This window comes from Saimiri boliviensis, chromosome 6, assembly GCF_048565385.1.
Source record: "Saimiri boliviensis isolate mSaiBol1 chromosome 6, mSaiBol1.pri, whole genome shotgun sequence".
NCBI classification, from domain to species: domain Eukaryota; kingdom Metazoa; phylum Chordata; class Mammalia; order Primates; family Cebidae; genus Saimiri; species Saimiri boliviensis.
The window spans coordinates 47,022,412-47,042,094 of record NC_133454.1 but is presented as its reverse complement, the minus strand read 5'-3'; the positions used below and the strand labels follow the sequence as shown (position 1 = coordinate 47,042,094).

Below are 19,683 nucleotides of genomic sequence, written 5' to 3'. Positions count from 1 at the left end.
TTTTGTAGCTTGATCACCTTTTAACAAAGCATTCCCTAAACAATAAAACATCAAATTAAAATATATGTCATACAGAGACACATTGTCAAACTACAGAGAATTCTTAAAGATCATTTATTATTTGGAATTATTAGTACCAGCTCTACTCCCCCGACTCCTTTTAGACTAGATAACTGAAGTGGACACTAGCAGGCATATGTGGGGCTGGGGATGTGTCTCTTTTTTATAAGTTAATTTAGTCAAATGCTATGAAAGGGATTGGATGCTTTAAGAAGAATGTAAACATCACGCTCCCTATATTTACCTCTGTTCCAAGGTCTGCTTGTTGAGATCTCTTTGTCTGAGAGCCAGTACATCTTCAAGTTGTTAGGAGATGAATGAATGCATGAACATTCCTGATATTTAGTGTCATAATCACAGGAAAGTTAAAGTTATGTGGACACATATTTGTGATTTACACAGCCATTACTGTGCTATTGATACCCATTGACAAATGGTAAGCAGTAGAGGACAAATCATTTTAAACTTCACAACACCAATCTAGAAAAATGACTCTGAGACCCTTGTGAAGACCTCTGTATCTGCAGAGAGGGCCAGATTTCTTCTTTTGGAAGCATGGGCCTGCTCTTCAGGTATGAGTAACTGCTGAATGACAGATGGTTCTGCCAGCCACATTGGGAATCAGGACTGAGGTTGCAAGTCATGCTGTATTTAGGAAAGAACAGCTCCTCTCATGGTGAACATTGCCACTTTTCACTGAAGAGCAAACACTAAGCAAAGCAAAGATCAGGCTGCCCAAAGGAGCTAGCGGAGGGGGAGGAAGTGGGGCAAGGGCCTGGCAATGCCGCCTAGGAACCGAGGGTCCCATGAGTCCACTCTTTATCTGCTGCCTGAAGAATGCTCTGCCATTTTGCCAGAGGGAGCCACAATGGTGAGGTGAAGGAAAGGAAAAATATCTTCGCTGACACATAGTAAGAGCTGTATATTTCCAAACAGTAAGCCACAAAATAGGAGGTGCTGTTTGTCATGCTAGTGGCTCACACATGGCAATATGTCCTTCTCCAAAGTCCTTTTGCTTCTTGGTGTTTTGTGGTCTGTTTCTGGTTGAAAGCTTAGTCCTACTTTCTGTATTTTCTTTAAAAGATATGAATTTGGCTGGGCAGGGTGGCTTATGCCTGTAATCACTACTCAAGCATTTCTGCTGGCACTCCACAAACTAGAAGTGTGTTTGTTTAACCAGAAAAGACCCGGAAGGCCTGGAGAAAAAGGAATATCAATTATTTGCTTCTAAGTGTGAATCAATCCACTTATTGGAATTTCTGGGCTTCTACCTCGATGAGGTAGAGTACGGGACACTGTCACAGAGGACGTGATGGAGATTGTGTTGAGGGGCTTTGGACAACTAGGGGGAAAATGCGGGCCTTGGCCTCCAGAAGATGGAGAGAAATGGCATTGGATCAGGAGGGACCAGAGGGGTAGAAAGGACGTGAGAACAGAGGGCAGAAAGGCAGGTGGTAGGAAGCCAGGAGGAAGGGTGTAGGTACAACCCAGGGGCCTCCACTCACACATATGCAAAGCCTGTGTGTACCAGGCATATATGGTGGACTTGGCTACAGTGGAATTATACTAGGAGCTTAATTAGTGAAGGAACTCACACCAATGAAACATGGACAGATTCATGCTTCAGATGTCAGTATCTTCACTGACACATAGTTAAGAGCTGTACATTTTCAACCAGTAAGCCACCAGATAGGAGGTACTGTTTGTCATGCTAGTGGCTCACACATGGCAATATGTCCTTCTCCAAAACCCTTTTGCTTTTTGGTGTTTTGTGGTCTGTATCTGGCTGAAAGCTTAGTCCTACTTTTTGTATTTTCTTTAAAAGGTATGACTTTGGCTGGGCAGGGTGGGTCATGCCTGTAATCCTAATACTTTGGTGTGCCATAGTGGTCAGATTGATTAAGGTCAAGAATTTGAGACCAGCCTGAGCAATATAGTAAGATATTGTCTCTACAAAAACTTAAAAAAAAAAAGTAAAAAATAAATAACTAGCTAAGCATGATGGCATACACCTGGGTCCCAGCTACTTTGGTGGCTGAGGTAGGAGGATTGCTTGAGCCCAGGAGGTTGAGGCTGCAGTGAGCTATGATTGCACCACTACATTCCAGCCGAGGTAACAGAGTTAGACCCTGTCTCAAAAAAAAAAAAAAAAAAAAAAAGCATAAATTTCCATTTGATTACAGAATACCTGTTTTACTCATTCACTCTAATAACTGTAGGTTTATTCCATTAGAGAGACAATGTCTGGTTTAATTAAGGCTATCATTGATCAAATAAAATTTTGGGCCTTTTTTGGATTTAACTATTTTTAGGACATCCTGGGCTCTAGGATAGAGCCAAAACTATGTTTTTTACAAAGCTATAGTCTCCTGATCTCATCCTATTTTATGGACAATAACGTATTTATAGTTTGTGCCATATTTTTTACTGGGCTTTTACAAGTCACTATAATAAGGCATAAATATATGTATATAAAACACTTCACTCTTTAAAGTCACGTGCTATAAAATGAGTTTTGTTTTATGTACTCATATCTATATTATATCCTAACCATTGTCTTTTACTGAAGAATACACATAGTTTATAACTAAGAAACATTTGACAGGAAAATCAGTATCTTTATGATCTGCATAAACTTTTTAATGCAATTTAAGAAAAAAAACAGTGCCAAAAATGATACGTCAAAGATAACAGAAGATTTAGAATGTAATGGGTTACAACAGTTCCCAAAAGACCACATTGTAAGGTTATCTTACTAGAATACGGTCTGTGGTACATTTAATTAACATTCTGTTTTATTTCAGTGGGGCTGTGTTGGAGAGGACTGCAAATAAATGCCATCATCCACTAACAAAGGGCAGCATTGTGGCTTATTCTAAAAATCCAGTCCTGAATGAGTTGACACAACTAAAACGATCTTGGGAACACATCTCAAGTTAAAGAAAAACCCAGAAGTCCTTTGGCCCTCCCCTTAATAAGCTCTGCGGCATTCATATGACCCCCAGGTGATGCTCCCATCTTCTTTTGCCCAAGAGGAAGGGTCATGGAGGGAACAGGTGTCTGCTTCCTCATTTGGGGAGAGTGGCCCCACCTTGGGTGGTAGGTCATTTGAAACCGTCATGAAAGGGGTGATGGGGTAAGGCGGTGGGGTGGGGTACCCCGGAGTGTGGTGCAGATCTTCCAGAGCATGCAGCGAATAGGACTGAGCCCCAGCCAGGGAGGTCCCCCAGCTGGAGCCCCTGTGCTGGGCGGTGCTCCCGGACTCAAGCTGGGAGAGGCAACTGGTGCTGGGTGGCAAGGTCTGCAGGGCATCGGCGGACACAGGGTCAGGCTGGTTGAGACTGTCAGGCACCGTCTGCTCCCATGAGTCTCTCTGAGAAGAATGGAAAGGCCACTGGGATTATTCACTAGGTGACACTCTGATGATACATTGTGTGCTGCCGGACTGTGGTTTCAGGGCAGCCTTGGTCCCCTCTCTCTGCTGCCTGAAGCCTGGTTCTCAGGCTGCTCTTCCCTCTGGCGTTTGATACCAGCAGTGAAAGTTTTCCTTCCTTCCTACTCTGCAATTAGATTTGCTATAGATATTGAGACTTCTTTTCCCAGAAGACAACATAAAATGAGTGAAATGTGAGACTAATAAAATGCACATCTATGCAACATTTTACTGTGTACAATGCACTCTGTCTTGCATTCTTTTTGAGTCTCCCATTAGTCCGGGTCCTAGAATGCCCTTTGCACAGTGGGGAAGGTCAGCGCTTGGCTCACTCCTCGAAGGAGTAGGCCTTCAACTCCGTGGTGAGCTTTTGAGTGGACTCAGGCGCCCACACTGCCCTCAGTAAGGCTGGAGGAAAGAGATTGGAATCCCATAGGTTTGGAACTAGAAAGATTAGGGTTCTTCATGGCTACTCCTGACTCTGAGCCTGACTTTGCTCATCTGTAAAATGGGAATTCATAAATATATCCTGACTTGTTGCACGTACTGAATGAACAAAGGCACATTACATTTCCTGGCATAGAGTAGGTACTTAATAATGTGAATTCTCATTCTCTCCTTTTTGTCTAAAATCCTGTCCTAAGAGATTCATTCTTTTATAGTGGAAACCTTTACGATTCTCTAGGAGTATTAGCCTTCTTCAGATATTTATGAACTCACCTGTTTAGAAGGATTGAGAGAGAACTAGGTTTTTTAGGCTAAAAATGTAGGGAAGGGGAGGCAGGGGACTTGGAAAGAAAGAGGAGCCCTATGTACCCTCCTTGGGAGATTACGATCCATCTCGTACTGCCTAGCCGTGTCTGGGGTGCAGCTTCCATGCTCTTTCCTTCTGGGCTGCTGGAATGATGATGACTGGCACTAACAGGGCAGGGGAACATCAGGCGAATATCAGTAGAGCATTATGAAAATGGATATAAATCCTGCTCTACAGTCCTCCCGGTTCCAAGCCCTGCACAGACGCTCCTGGCTGTCATGGTTAACAGGGATCCTTGAGCAAAGCTCCCTCGGAGGGTGTCCTGGTGTCTCCAGGCAGCTGCAAAGCAGCCTCAGGGGTCTCCAGGGTGGGCCAGACCTGGCCTCAACCCGATGCCAAGCACAGGGGCTGGGCCAGATGGTGAGCCCTGCGCTTCTTTCACTGCCTCCCACTAGGTCAGGTCCCTGCATACTTACAAATACGAAGTGAGTGGGGTCTCCGGGGAAGGGCGGCGGCAGGAGCGGAGGCAGGGGCGAAGCGCTGAACAGGGAGCCCGCGTTGGGCGTCAGCGCCGGAGGCCGGTAATCCCCGTAGGGCTCCGGGGAGAAGTAGGGCTCCAGGAGGGCCGCGTGGCTCTGCCCTGCGGAGGACTCGCAGGGAAACTGCTTCCCCACGCTGGAGGTGTAGACGTCATTTGAAAACTGTTTACTGTTGTGGAAGTCTGAGTCAGATAAGAAAGATCTTCTGACACCGTAGTAACCTGACGTGACCGGAGAACCTGTTGCCAAACGAAAAACACGTGGGCAGAAAGTTCCTCCCAGGACGGTCAAGGCCTCCGTGGCAGCCGAGTCTCTGCCTGGGAAACTATGTGACTAACGCGTACCTGACTCCAACGCTAACATGGAAATAGACAAATATCTTGAAAAGCACGAAACAGTCCTGCATTAGCCCAGATAACTAATATGTTTAAAAAGTTCAGTCTGCCTTTAGGGATGAGTTCATTTTAGACAGTGCAGTATCTGTTCATTCACTCATATTTACTGAATACTTTCCATGTGCCCGGCGCTGTGCTGGGAAGAGGTAAATGAAAGAATCTCTTGGCATTCACATTTTAAGGAAAGAAGCAGCTTTTCCGCAACATCGGAGCTACCTCTCCCTATACATAGAACTGTTAACAAGAGCCTGCTCCTGGGCTGTTACCTGTGGTCACTATCTCTGGATAAGGAAACACATATAACCGCACCTCAGATCAGAGGCAGGCTGAACTCTGTCTTCTAATTCTTTGCATATTGACCTTACACTGGGTCGCACGCCTGGCAGACATCAACAATGACTTGCTTTAGTATTAGATGGCTACACAGAAGCCAATGTTAGAGGCCAGTGGTTTTAAGGCTTTGAGGAGTTTCATGTTATTTGCTGCCCTCTTGTGGCCTCATGGAATCCTTCACTCAGCTCACGAGGGCCCTGCAAGTTTAGGAAGACAATGCCTGGTGCAGAAAGTTTCCCTTGGTGGAGAGAGGGAGGGACAGCCGAAACTGATAAGACCCTCATTTAAGATAAGCCCAGTGAAATGGTTTCCAAAGAAAAAGATGTGTTTGCTCAACATTTTCTGACCCCGTAGCTCAGTTGTAGCAGAAAACACATGATCACTCACAACATGTTTGAGGGTGTAGACTTGAGGTCTAAAAAGTTGATGGTTTAATTGTTCTGGCTGGCCGTAGGTGTGATCTAGTGCCAAGACCAACACCCTTAGGTCACGGATCACAAAACGGCTGAGCCAGGGAGAAGATGCAAGTGCCTGTCTTCCTTACCTTCCACCAACCACAGCAGACCACTTCTGAGCTTCTGACTCTATAAACAGAATTCCAGCCTATTCCACAGGACCTGGCACTTTATATTATGCTCATTCCTCTTTCACCTGAGTCACAGTGGTCTTTCCAGTCAACCTGCGAGCCCCATGGTGGCAGAACTCAGGCCTTATACATTTTCTTTAAACCCAGTGTGTAACATTGTGTTCAAGAATGGCATGTGAATTTACTCACCCAGAAGAAGACATAAAAATTCCTCATCAAAACCTATAGCATGATCCTACTCACTTCACTTTTACATTCTAGAACTTCTAACCTGCTCATGCATTTGAAAGCTTCAGTTAGGGTTTTCATTATAAGCATACTTCCTTGGCAAAAAAAATCTGTGCAACTGAACCTTAATATAAAGAAATAAGGTTCTGTTTCATACAATGAATTTATATTTATGAGAGTGGTTATGGTTGAGAATATGGAAATAAGGTTTCCTGGGTCTCATGTCTATACTCCAATTTTCAAATCAAAACCACAAAGGAAAAAAACCTCTGCTCTCTTAGCATGCTCACTCTTTCCTTCCTTCCTTTCTGTCTTCTTTCCTTCCTTTCTGTTTTCCTTCCTTCCTTCCCTCATTCCTTTCTGTCTTTTGACCGAGTCTTGCTGTGTTACCCAGGCTGGAGTGCAATGACACGATCTTGGCTCACTGCAACCTCTGCCTCCCAGGTTCAAGTGATTCCCCTGTCTCAGCCTCCCGAGTAGCTGGGACTACAGGCACCCACCAACATGCCCGGCTAATATTTGTATTTTAAATAGAGATGGGTTTCGCCATGTTGGCCAGGCTGGTCTCGAACTCTTGACTTCAGACAATTCACACTTCTCGGCCTTCAGAAGTGCTAGGATTATAGGCATGAGCCACCGCTCCTGGCCCTTAGCATGTATGTTCTCCATACAGAGAGAAAGAATAATTTTTAGATAAAGAGAAGCTACAGATTTTTTTTTTCTGTAGAAGACAGGAGATGCAACCAAATTTCAATGACAGTATATATGATTGGGAAACAACATACAGACATTTAAATATTTGGGATCCTCTATTGCTCTTATTCCTTTCCTTTACCCAGCTCTGAAGGTGATAAAACTATTAAGAACTGTACCACTTCTAAGTTAGACTAGATGAGGTTGTCTTTGCCTGTGTGTGTGTGTGTTTAAATGAGAATGCCCAACACTATTATTAGGAATTCCCCTTTTACATCCCCACAGGAGTATTTAATAAGACATAGGCATTGAAATGAATTCAAAATGTTGAACCAAGTGTCTGACTATGGAGAGCACCCAGCCCCCTCGCATCCCCCCTGCCCTGCTCTCAGGCTGCTTTCCTCTTTCTGTTTGGAAGCAGATGCCTCATCTATCAGATCATGGTCTCAGAACTTTAGACATTTTAAAACTGTATCAAGGGCATAATTTGTATTGCGTTTGGCCAAAATGCTTGGAATCAAAAGGCTGCTTTCAAGACAAAATGAATTTTAAATTCAGAAATGACTGAATGAGTTCTATTCTTCGCTGATTTTGTATTTTAGACATAACCTTTTTAAAGGAGCAGAGTTTTGGAAGTGGTGTAAGGTCATTATAAAAGCATGAAAGCCCGGCAGCTTGATTTAAATTCCAAAGGGAATAATTGCGTATTGAATTAAAGTACTCACCTGGCATCTGCACAAATGGAGACTGAGAGGAACTGACGCTGCCCTGGAAGGTAAACAGAATTCAAGTGTTTTCTTTAGTTGTAAGTTTGAATTTAATAAAAGTTAGGAATACACCTTATAAGCTTGGTTTTATGATATCCAGAAATATTCCTTGGAAAGTTGGGTTGACCCTCAGGTCAACTGAGGATAAGAATTAAAATACCATAGAACAAAGTTTTACAAGGGTCAAAGAGAAATCACACTTTTCAACTTTGATAAACATCCCAGAAAACACTGGCTGCACGAAATGGAATAATTTATACTTCATTTTCTACTGTTCCAGTTAACATGCCCTCATCAAATATCTATTAAGTTATTATATATATGCATATACAGTAGCCTACGCTTACCCACGAGGGTTATGTTCCAAGACTCCCCAGTGAGTTACTAAAACTGAGGGTAGTACCACACCCAACTGTCATCAGTCCCAGAACACCTTTCTGTTCGTGTCCTCCACCCACAAACTCAACGCCTTTTCCATCTCAACTAAGAATTTATCATGTACTGTGGCCACAGTTTTGCAGTTCAAGGTACAAGAGCAAAGCTAGAATAAATTTCTTTTTCCTTCTTCACAATTTCACAGACAAAAGATTTATTCTTACCATGCCAATATCTGACCTCCACATACATTTTTTTTCTTTCCTTATTAAGTTGAGAACCTTTACTTCTTCATTTAAAGGAAGTACTTTCCGGCTTCTCTCTGGCATATCCAAATTGCCAACATCACTACTCATGTGCTTTAGGGCCATTATGAAATAAAATAAGGGTGACTTGAACACAAGCATGACCATACAGTGACAGGTAATCCGATCACTGAGTCAGCTACTGAGACACTAATGGGCAGGTAGTGTAGACAGTGTGGATCGGCTGGATAAAGGTAGGATTCAGGTCCCAGGCAGCACAGAGTGTGACTGAATGAAATTTCATCACGCCATTCAGAAAGGCATGCCATTTAAGAATTTAGGAATTGTTTTTTTCTGGAATTTTGCATTTAATATGTTCAGACTGCAGTTAACCATGAGTAGTTGAAACCTCAGAAAGCTAAACCATGGTTAAGGGGCGCCTCCTGTATGCGTGTATGTGCACACCTATATGTACTTAGTGTTAGCTTCAGCACAGAAGGGCCACTTTTTACTGTCTGACTCCACGTCGAGGAAGAAGCTCCACCAAGAGTAGGGACCTTGACTGTGGTGTGTCCTCAGTGCCTAGAACAGGGTGTAGTTCATAATAGACGTAAGAAAAATATGTGGAATGAAGGCACAATCTTCCAAGAACCCACAGGCTAGAGAGCAGGGGAGGCTGGGGAATGTGGTTGGTTGATTCATTCATTCATTCATTCATTCTTTTCTTTGTTCTTTTTCTTTCTTTCTTTTTTCTTTTTTGATGGAGACTCACTCTGTTGCCCAGGCTGGAGTGCAGTGGCATGATCTCGGCTCACTGCAACCTCTGCTTCATGGGTTCAAGCGATTTTCCTGCCTTAGTCTCCTGAGTAGCTGGAATTACAGGCTCCCTCCACCACATGCAGCTAATTTTTGCATATTTAGTAGAGATGGGTTTCAACATGTTGGCTAGGCTGGTCTCGAACTCTTCACCTCAGGTGATCTACCCATTTTGGCCTCCCAAAGTGCTGGGATTTCAGGCATGAGTCCACCAAAAGGTGTATTGATACCTTAATCCCTGGTACCTGTGAATGTAACGGTATTTACTAATAGGACTGTTAACAATGTAACTACTTAAATTAAGATGAGGTCATACTAAATTAGGGTGGGTCCTAAATCTCATGTGACCAATGTCCTTATAGAAAGAGGAGAAGGATGTCCTTATAGGAAGTGGAGAAGGATGCAGAAAGGCACAGATGCAGACAGGACAAGGTCATGTGAAGATAAAGGCAGCAGTTTGAGTGATGCAACCTCAAGCCAAGGAACACTGAGGATTGCCGGCCACAATTGCCAGCCACAATTGCCAGAAGATGCAAGGAAGGATTCTCCCCAGAGACTCCAGAGGGAGCATGGTCCTGCTGACAGCTTGACTTCAGACTTCTAGCCTCTAGAACTATGAGATGATACATTTCTGTTGCTTTAAGTAATATCATTTGTGGTAACTTGTTACTGCAGCCCTAGGAAACCAACACAGGGGTGACTGATGACAGAACAGAATATTTCATGTAGTATGAAAAGTGGCAGGATCAGGGAAAGACGGGGTGATGCAGGCACCTAAGCAGGTGTTAGGGATGGGGTGGGGGACACAACTTGCAGGACGCAATGCCTAAGCTGACCTTTGAAGGAAGAGTAGACATGTAGAGTCTTAACATACAAAAATGCAAAACATGGCTCCAAGATGCTCTGGGGCAAAGTTAAGTGGAGAGGTTGTAGCTTCTGTGGAAGTTAAGAATCCTCAACATCAAGTTCATTGAATCTGAGCTCTTTTGCAGTGACTCTCACAATTCTATAGACTCTCAAGAGCTGGAAGAAATTTTATATGGTCTTATTCAATGCTTAAATTCTCTCCATATTACTAACAACAGGTGCATCTAATATCCAGTGACAGAGAGCCTAGCCTCTGAGGAAACCCATTTCTTCCTTAGGAACCTCTACCAATTACAAAGTTGACTGAAAAGAATCACTTTCCTAGTTGTAATCCCTTTGGTCCTTATAGGATAAGTTTAACCCTTCTTGCATACACAGCCCTTCAAATATTTGAAGACAAGCCTATGAGAAATACCATAGACTTGGTGGCTTAAACAACAAAAATTTATTTCTCACAGTTCAGGAGACTTGAAGTCTGAAATCATGGTGTGGTTCTTAGTGAAAGCCCTCTTTCTGGTTTGCAGAGAGCTGGCTTCTCACTGTGTCTTCACATCACACACACACACACACACACACACACACACACACACACACACGGGGGGGGAGAAGGAGAGAGATAGAGAGAGAGAGAGAAAGAGAGAGAGAGAGAGAAAGAGAGAGAGAGAGAAAGAGAGAGAGAGAGAGAGAGATATCATCTCTCTGGTGTCCCTTCTTATAAGGACACTAATCCCATTAGAGAGAGCTCCATCTGCAAGATCTAATTACCTCCTAAAGGCCCCTCCTCCAAATACCATCACACTGGGGATTAGCACCTCAACATTTGAATTTTAGGGGAACGCAAACATGCAATCGCAATCTGTAGCATCAACCTTGAATTCAATCTTCTCCAGGCAAAATATCCTCCAACAACTCAGAAGCAGCATGGCAATTAGGAGAAAAACCTCCGGAACCAGAGTGACTATGTTTAACCCCAGCCCTACCTCTTATTAGCTGCAGGATCTTGGGCACATGAAGATTAAATGAAATCATTATATCAAACACTTAGAATAGTGTCTGCCACAGAGTAAAGAGCATACATGCCGTAGCTATTATTACCATTATGCATTTTTTGATTCCTTCAAATCTGTGGTATATTTCTCCAAATGTTTTGATTTATGGGTTTTCCTGTTTAAAACTTTAATACTTTTAAGAGGCAGAAGGGAGCTCTTGGGCATGTAATGGTCTCTTTCTACGAGAAGGAAAGGGGCAGTGATTAAACCATAGAAGCACTTGTGTTTGGCCACACAGTCTCATGTTGGAGGTGCCCATTTTATCCAGTGTTACCCTCCCATTTCTAGCTCTGGCGTGGCTGGGTCTTTCCTTGCTAATGCATATGCCTTTTAGCTTCAGCCTCAGCCTCCTTCCAGGGTACGTAGGATGTGGCAGGGGGTGGTAGCTGTCCTGGGTGCTGCCTAGGGAGATGTCCCATTGTTCTCCCACTTCTCTTCCTGCCTGCTTTCCTTAATCTGCTCTGGCCAAGGCTGGGGTCAGGATTAAGGTCCCTGTGAGACACAGCACACCCACCCAATCTGATGAGCATCAGCATCAGTGCCCTATTTGACTTCAGCATGTTAGCCATTTATTCATCAGCTGTAATGGCTCTGCCTCCTGCCTCTGCCCCAGGCAGGGAGAGAGCCCAGTCTGTGACATTGTGGCTGACACAGCCCCTTCACCTTTTGACATCTCTGCTTTAAAAGTTTTTCTGTCTGTCTCCTCCACTGCCAGCAATCTTCAGCATCTTCTACGATGCTTCCTCCATCTTCTGCTCAGGCTTAATTATTACTGTGGAGCTGACAGTACTGTCTCCTCCCCAACCTAATTTTTATACCTGAAGACTCTACAAAGATTTCACAATTAAAAGTCTAGTTGATTTTATTTATTATTTGATGAAGCTTTTTGTACTTTTGCCTCCTATACGATTTTGTCCTCTACCTGCTATGGAAATGGCATGCTCTATTTTCATTCTTTATGATTATCCTTACAACTTTATCATACATATTTAACAAAACCCACAAACAATATCTTAAACCTACAATAGATGGATAAGAATTGTCCCTCTTCTAATTTATGGGTGTGCTATTCTCTTTTTTTTTTTAGCTTGTTTCTTGTTAATAAGATGTCAGAAATTACACATACATATCATCATTTAATTAAGTAATTCTGTATTAGATTTACTAATTTGATTTAAGATTCAAATGTCTACCATTTTCTTTGCATACTTTTCTCCCAAACTTTCTTTCTAGGTTCATTTCCTTCTTCTGAAGTAATTTTTGGAAAATTCCTTAAGTGTCAGTGGTGTTGATAGCAAACTGTTTCAGTTTCTATTTATCTGAAAATATTTCTTTTGACCTTGTACTTGAAAGGTAATGTTGTTGGATTTACCATTTTAATTTTATAGTTTTTTTTTCTTAGCACTTTGAAGACATCATTTCACTGACTTTTGGCTTCCACGACTGCTGTTGAGGTGTCTGCTTTGGTGTTACAGTTGTTCTTTGTGACAATCTATTTCTGTTTCCAAAATACTCCGTTAGTCTTTGAGGTTCTTCAAGTTCACCTCATTTTATCTAGAGGTAGATTCCTTTTTATTTATCTTGCTTGATGTAGGATAGGCTTCATGTATCTAGGGATTCATGTCTTTCATAAATTCTGAAAAAAATGGCATCCATCATCTCTTCAAATATTGTCTTGTCTTTATTATGACTGTTTTGTCCTCCTGGGGCTCTGTTTAGTATACATTTGACCTTTTACTATTATCCTTAAAATCCCTTTTCCTCTATTTTCTCTGTGTCCATAATTCTTTGTTCTATATTTTGGTAGAGATTGGCATAGGTTTCTTCAGATGTGTTTTTAGTTCACCAATTCTTTTTTCAACTGTAGTTAATTTGTTGTTTAACTCACACATTGAATTTTTATATTTTTTCATTTCTATAAATTCCATTTGATTTTTGAATCTATTTGGTAATTTTCGATAGCCTCTTATCGAGTGCTTATTATGTATTAAGTATTATGTATTTTGTATTCAGCAATTCTAATATATGAAAGTTCCAAGAATTTAGATTTATTGTCTATTATTATGCAGACTCATTCATAGTGGTTTGTTTTGTTATGCATGGGTGAACTTTGATTGAAACTCACATTTTGTTGACCTTAATCTGTGAAGATTTGAGGTCCTGAATTGAGGCTGCTTTCCTCCAGAAGATCTGTGTTTATATCTGTGGGAAGCCGGTTGCCTTCCAGGTTCCCCACATTCATCCTGGAGTCCAAGGTTCAGCTTCCCAACCTTGGCAGCAGGTCTAGAGCCATGTAAAGCCAATTGGACACCTGTTCTCAGGAAACATGCCTTTTTGGCATGATCACCTTCTCATCATTCAGTGCTTTACTTTCTGCTCAAACCCTTTTTCAATCACCCATGCCAACTCCTGTCCCTACCCCTAGTTTTGGGGATTTCTCTTACTTTCTGCTAGCTCAACAACTCATTAAAATTTGTATTATGCAAGATCCAGTTCTATTGTGGGAGAGCTCTTCTCACCCCCATACCATAATTGAATCTGTAAATATTGAGTCTAGATACTTTCCTGGTTTTAACACAGCACAAAAGCTTTTATTTTTCCATGACTTCCAACATTTTCTAGCAGAGATTTAAATTATAACAGAAGTAATTTATAAGCACTTGCTTATAGTAATTTCACAAACACATTGGTAGGCATTGCTTTGGCCAACTGTATTATATGTGGCATCTCATTTAATTCTTGAGACCAACCCAGAAGATAAGTAATATTATTCTCATCTTGCCAATGAGGGAACCGAAGCATAGAGGGAATAACCTAATTTCCCTTCTAGGAAAGGATTGATTGTGGTGGTGGTGATAGTGGATGGAATTAGACAAGGGCCCTTCTGATATCAGAGCCCATTTCTTAACCACCACAACAGTCTGCTTTGCAAGCTTTTTAATAACTCAGCAATTAAAAATTGAAAAGCATCCTCATTTTTAAAAATTTAGTATAATGGAGACTTAGGAACGTCCAGAGTGATCATATAATTATATAAAGGCTCACAAAGAGGATCAGGTGGGATACTTTCCTGTGTCTGTGTCACTCTCTCTCTCTCTTTCTCTCTCTCTCTCACACACACACACACACACACACACACACACACACATCCTTAATCCTTTGAGTGACATTCTACTTTTGGGGTCAGCTTTATTGAGATATAATTTACATATAATAAAATTCACAAAATTTAAGGGTACAATTTGATGAATTTTGGCAAAATTTGATGAACACTTGTGACCTTTCACCATAATCATGATGTAAAACCTCATCAGACTAGTCAGTTTATAGCTATAATTAGTGCTACCCTCTCTGTGGTGACCTGGGAAATATTCTGATAGATAAACACAAAAGTCAATGACAATGGACCTCTACAGTTCATATCACAGACCCTAGACAACTCCTAAAGGGCCTCCATGGGGCTGGGAAGTATGCCACTGGGAAGATGGCAGAGCTGCCACTTGCCTCTCCATCCCATTTCCAGATTTCACGGGCCGGGAGAGAATGGCCTAAACCAGGGTCCTTCAGCATGCACACTCAATGTCATTTCCTATGTGAAGGATAATCTTACATTTCTTTCTTGGTTCAGTATATTGTATTCACACAGTTGCCTCTTATCCTGCAAATCCTCCAGAAATAGTATTGAAATTAATATTGAAGAGCCCACAATTTTTGACCAAGTGAGATGGTATATAATTTTTATTTTGCATACTGCAAACAACAGGATCCTGCAATGCCAGCTAGCCAAATTTAGAGGTTTATATTTGAATGAAATTTGCCAGCCTGCAACTTCCTGCAGCGAACACGGCAGCCTCACAGCTGCCCCCAAAGCCCCTCCATGAAAATGAGTTAATTTGAACTAATAGGTCACCAAGGTAGTAAAGTGATAAGATTAGGAGTTTCCCTTGAGTACATTTAGAGTCATTTTATGATACTATAATAACAATTTTAGGTGCCAACCTAGTTGAAGGACATATTGAAATGTTCTAAGGAAATGATCTCTGACTAGCATGACATGTTTCATACTGCTCTATAATCTTATTTCCTAATTCAAATTAAGAGATAAAATTTAGTTTAGAAAATGTCTCTTCAAACTTGAAGATATTGCTACTAATGCTTAAGTAATAATGATCATAGCCACTTGTGAATAGGTGATATCTCCCTTTGAGGCATTCATAGTATTTTATACGTTTAAATTTTCATCATCATCATTTCTGTGACTGTGAGGCAAGTGGAGCTGATGATGTTAGACATGCGGACACCATATTTTAATGTCTACATTTAGGTCCACCATAGGTCATATGATTTTCCTCCAACTTTGAAATTAAAAGAAAAGTAATGCCAGATGTTAACACAGTTAGCCTTTAAATGGATACTAGTGTTAGTGTGAAATGTGAAGACAAGAAAGCTGAAGAGAAGCTGGAGGAAGATGCAGGAGCCAGTTATAAAGATGTTAGGCTGGAACATCTTCTTCTCCCCAGGGAAAAAAATGGGTGTAGAGAACTAAACACCTTAGTTAATAGGAAATGTATATAGTAGAACCAGGAGCATTTTGGTTGCTGTGAAATCTTGTGTGTTGGCTAAATTATCCCAAACATATTGCTATAAACCTTGTTACTTTTGCAAAGTTTGAAGCAGGTTTTGATTTATAGGCCACTTATATATTTAATCATAAATAAGAAGAATATGATGAGTATAAGCTACAGTTATAAGTATCTACTATGCATCAGAAAAGGGGGATGTCAATGTGTGGAGGATTTGAATTGGGTGCTGAAGGCTGAGAGGATGCAGAGAGGAGAAAGGAAGCTCCCAGGAAGGAGGAATTTTGTGAATCAAACACAAGGTGGGAAAACACAGCTCTTCTTCAGGGAATAATAAGCAAGTTGGCTTGTCTGGAGCAGAAGTTTCATTTCATTCATTCTAATAAAATGTATTTTGTGCCTACTCTGCACCAGGACTGTAGTAGTTTCCAGAAATACAAAGAGGAGTAAGACATAGATCCTATTCTTGAGAGCACACAGTTTCATAGCAAAAACAGCTGCATAAGTATATGTGCGATTAGTGCAATAATAGAAATAAAGGTTGAGGTTGAGAAGACTAGCATTTCCTGGTGCCTACTTCCCGCCAGACTCTGTGCCAGGCACTTTACATATGCTAGTGTGTCTATGTGATCATTTTTAGAGACAACTAATATCTAGGTGCTTTATGTACTCTGCAGAGTGTGAGATGATTTCTATGCATTATTTCATTAGATTATCACCATTAACCAATGAGATAGATTGTTGCAAGTTATAATCCCTAGCTTATTCGTTGGAAAACTAACAGACTTTTCTGAAGGACTTGTCCAAGATTCCAAAGCTGCCAAGTGACAGCCTGAATTGTCAATTAGCCTGATTTAGTGCAGATATGGGGGTGTGGGCAGGGACAAATGTTGGGGGGGTGATTTACTGTTTTCAGGGAATGTGATTTAGCACATCAAAACGTAGCTGATATCTGAGTCTGGTTTTGAAGGCTAGGTGAAAGAAATTGTTTGAGGAGTATTGTTACTGGAGAGAATAACAAAGGCTCAAATGTGAGGGACAACATGTCACATATCTGGAAATGTGGGCAGGAAATGTGAGGACAGGAAAGCTGAAGAGAAGCTGGAGAAAGATGCAGAAGCCAGGTTAGAAAGGTCTTTTTTTTTGTTTGTTTGTTTTTGAGATGGAGTTTTGCTCTTGTTGCCCAGTCTGGGGTGTAATGACACAATCTTGTCTCACTGCAACCTCTGCCTCCTGGATTCAAGCAATTCCCCTTCCTCAGCCTCCCTAGCAGCTGGGATTACAGGTGCCCTTTACCACATCTGGCTATTTTTTTTTTATATATTTAGTAGAGATGGGGTTTCACCATATTGGTCAGGTTGGTCTTGAACTCCTGACCCCAGGTGGTCCACCAACCTCAGCTTCCCAAAGTGCTGGGATTACACGTGTGAGCCACTGCACCCGGCCTAAAGGTCTTTTTTTTGTGCTGGGCACAGTGGCTGTGTGCCACTTCTGGAATCCCAGAAGTTTGGGAGGCAGAGGCAGGAGAATCTCTTAAGCCCAGCAGTTTGAGATGAGTCTGGGCAACATAGTGAGACTCCCATCTTCACAGACACACACACACACACACACACACACACACACACACACACACACACAAATAACAGCATGGTGGCACATGCCGGTAGAGCCCAGCTACTCAGGAGGCTGAGGCAGGAGGATATCCCAAGCCCAGAAGGTCAAGGCTGCAGTGAGCCAAATTCATGCTACTGCACTCCAGCCTGGATAACAGAGTGAGATCTTGTCTCAGGAAAAAAAAAAAAAAAAAAAAAAAAAGAAAAGAAATAAATAGAGCTTTTTTGAGCTACGCTGAACTTAGACTTTGGTAGTAGGAAGTAATCCTTTAGAACTAACTTTCTTTCTCTCGCTCTCTCTTTTCTTTTTCCTTCCTTCCTTCCTGCTTTCCTTCCTTCCTTCTTTCTCCCTCCCTCCCTTCTTCCCTCCCTTCCTTCCTTTTTCTTTCTTTCTCTTTCTCTTCTTTCTTTTGTTCTTTCTTCTCTTTCTTTCTTCTTTCCTTCCTCTTTCTTTCCTTCTTTTCTTTCTTTCTTTCTTTCTTTCTTTCTTTCTTTCTTTCTTTCTTTCTTTCTTTCTTTCTTTCTTTTCTCTTTCTTTTTCTTTCTTTCTTCCTTTCTTTCCTAGGCTGGAATTCAGTGTTACAATCCTGGCTCACTGTAATCTCTGTAACATGCCTCCCAGGTTCAAGTGATTCTCCTGTCTCAGCCTCCTGAGTAGCTGGAATTACAGGCTCCCCACCACATCCAGCTTATTTTTGTATTTTTAGTAGAGTTGGGGTTTCACCATGTTGGCCAGGCTGGTCTTGAACTCCTGACCTCAGGTGATCCATCTGCCTTGGCCTCCCAAAGTGCTGGAATTATAGGCATGAGCCACCATACCCGGCCCCAAACTTTCTTAGCAGTGTAGACATGGTGAAAATGATGCCAGAGGAAATTTAATCTGGTGCAAAAATGACAGGTTGGAAATGACTGATGGGGTGAGAGTATGGGCTATTACAGGTGAAAAGAGCCCAGTGATGAAGGTCTGATGGTTCCCAGTAGGGCTGGGATTTCAGAAGGCCAGCAGGTGCTGTTTCTATTCATCTCTATTTGGCATCCTTTTAGAGGATTATCAACAAGGGCTGATACTCTCCCATAGGTGCTGTTGGCCACCTGTCCTGGATGCTGCACAATTTCCAGGGCTAGCTTCCTCTTTTCTTTGTTATCACCAATCTTCCTGCTGATACCTGTATGAGAGGGCTGGCAGGTCTTCCTCATACTGACCTACTTACAAAGAAAAAACCCTACTTTTTATATGACTTAATTTAGTGGGACATGGTATAGGCCCAATCCTAAGGCCAAGAATAACTTTTGACTGAGGAGTGAATATTGAAACATATATCCTCAAAAGCATTTACCTGTGTCTACAAAGCCTCGGTTATAGATGTATCTCACAAAGAAAGAGTTCATCTGGTTTTGTGCACCCTGTCTCCATTATCACCAGCTTCAGGTGATGGTAAGGACTATGTTAGTGACTTAAAAAGATTAAGCGATTTGCTGAAGACTTTCAAATGTATAGGGGTAAAATGAAGACTAAAAGCCATGTTTAAATTCTCTATCTGGAAGGAATTTTGCCACCAAAACATTAATTTATGCATTTTTGGAATACTGAATGTAATTATCTCAATAAATTTTGATATTCATTAACTTGCTGGTCCAACAACTTACTTTCTCTTTAATAAAATGTCATAGCAAATTTTCTGGAAGAATTTACATGAAACTCACTGGGGTGGCTTCTGAGATGTAGAACAAGAGAACTGGGGGCAGGGAAGACTGTAGTGAGCTTCTGTTTTTCACTTTCACTCTTGTTCTGTCTGAAATTTTACACTGAATTCCTTTTTTAATTAAAGCAACTATGTAACAAAAATTAATAAGTAGACTTTAGGTCATATCTTTATTGTAAATCTCAAAACTTTTGAAAACCGTGATGTCAGGTGTCTTCAACTGCTGGGATATAAACTACTTTATGTCATTTAGAAAGCTTAGATGGTTGCAGAATCCCCATTTTCAGATAGTTTCTTAAAATTTTACTGTTAAAACTCTCCTTCTTGGCACAAAATGATGTCCAGGCTGTCTCTGTGAGAAAGTGATTTCTGTTGCCTAAGTTACAAAGTGAAACACATTTTTTACCCCTGGATCTTGGCATGTCTTTGGAATGCTATTTGTATTTTTGTAGCAAAGTTAGAACAACAGGAGTCACTGAGATGCACTTTGGTCAGGACAGAATCTGCAGAACTTCAGTTCTGCCAGATGGACTTGCCACGGCTGTTGCACTGTAAAACCTGATTATTTTTGCAAGCTGCATGAAATAATTCACCACCAGGAATTATTTTAAATTTTATGACATTTAAAAAAATCTGCAAAACCAATA

The 19,683-nt window shown here is 41.5% G+C and overlaps 1 protein-coding gene across 1 annotated transcript in view; it reads right to left on the bottom strand.

Moving 5' to 3' along the window:
- Positions 1-2,682: 2,682 nt before the first annotated feature.
- Positions 2,683-19,683, bottom strand: part of POU2AF2 (POU class 2 homeobox associating factor 2) — a 28,172-nt gene continuing 11,171 nt past the window's right edge. Inside the window, exons 2-4 of the mRNA XM_074401916.1 lie at positions 7,747-7,789; positions 4,724-5,025; positions 2,683-3,433 (exon numbers count right to left, since the gene is read on the bottom strand). Of these exons, the coding sequence (XP_074258017.1) occupies positions 3,032-3,433; positions 4,724-5,025; positions 7,747-7,789 (747 nt within the window). The 3' untranslated portion in view covers positions 2,683-3,031. The remainder of the gene's footprint in view (positions 3,434-4,723; positions 5,026-7,746; positions 7,790-19,683) is intronic.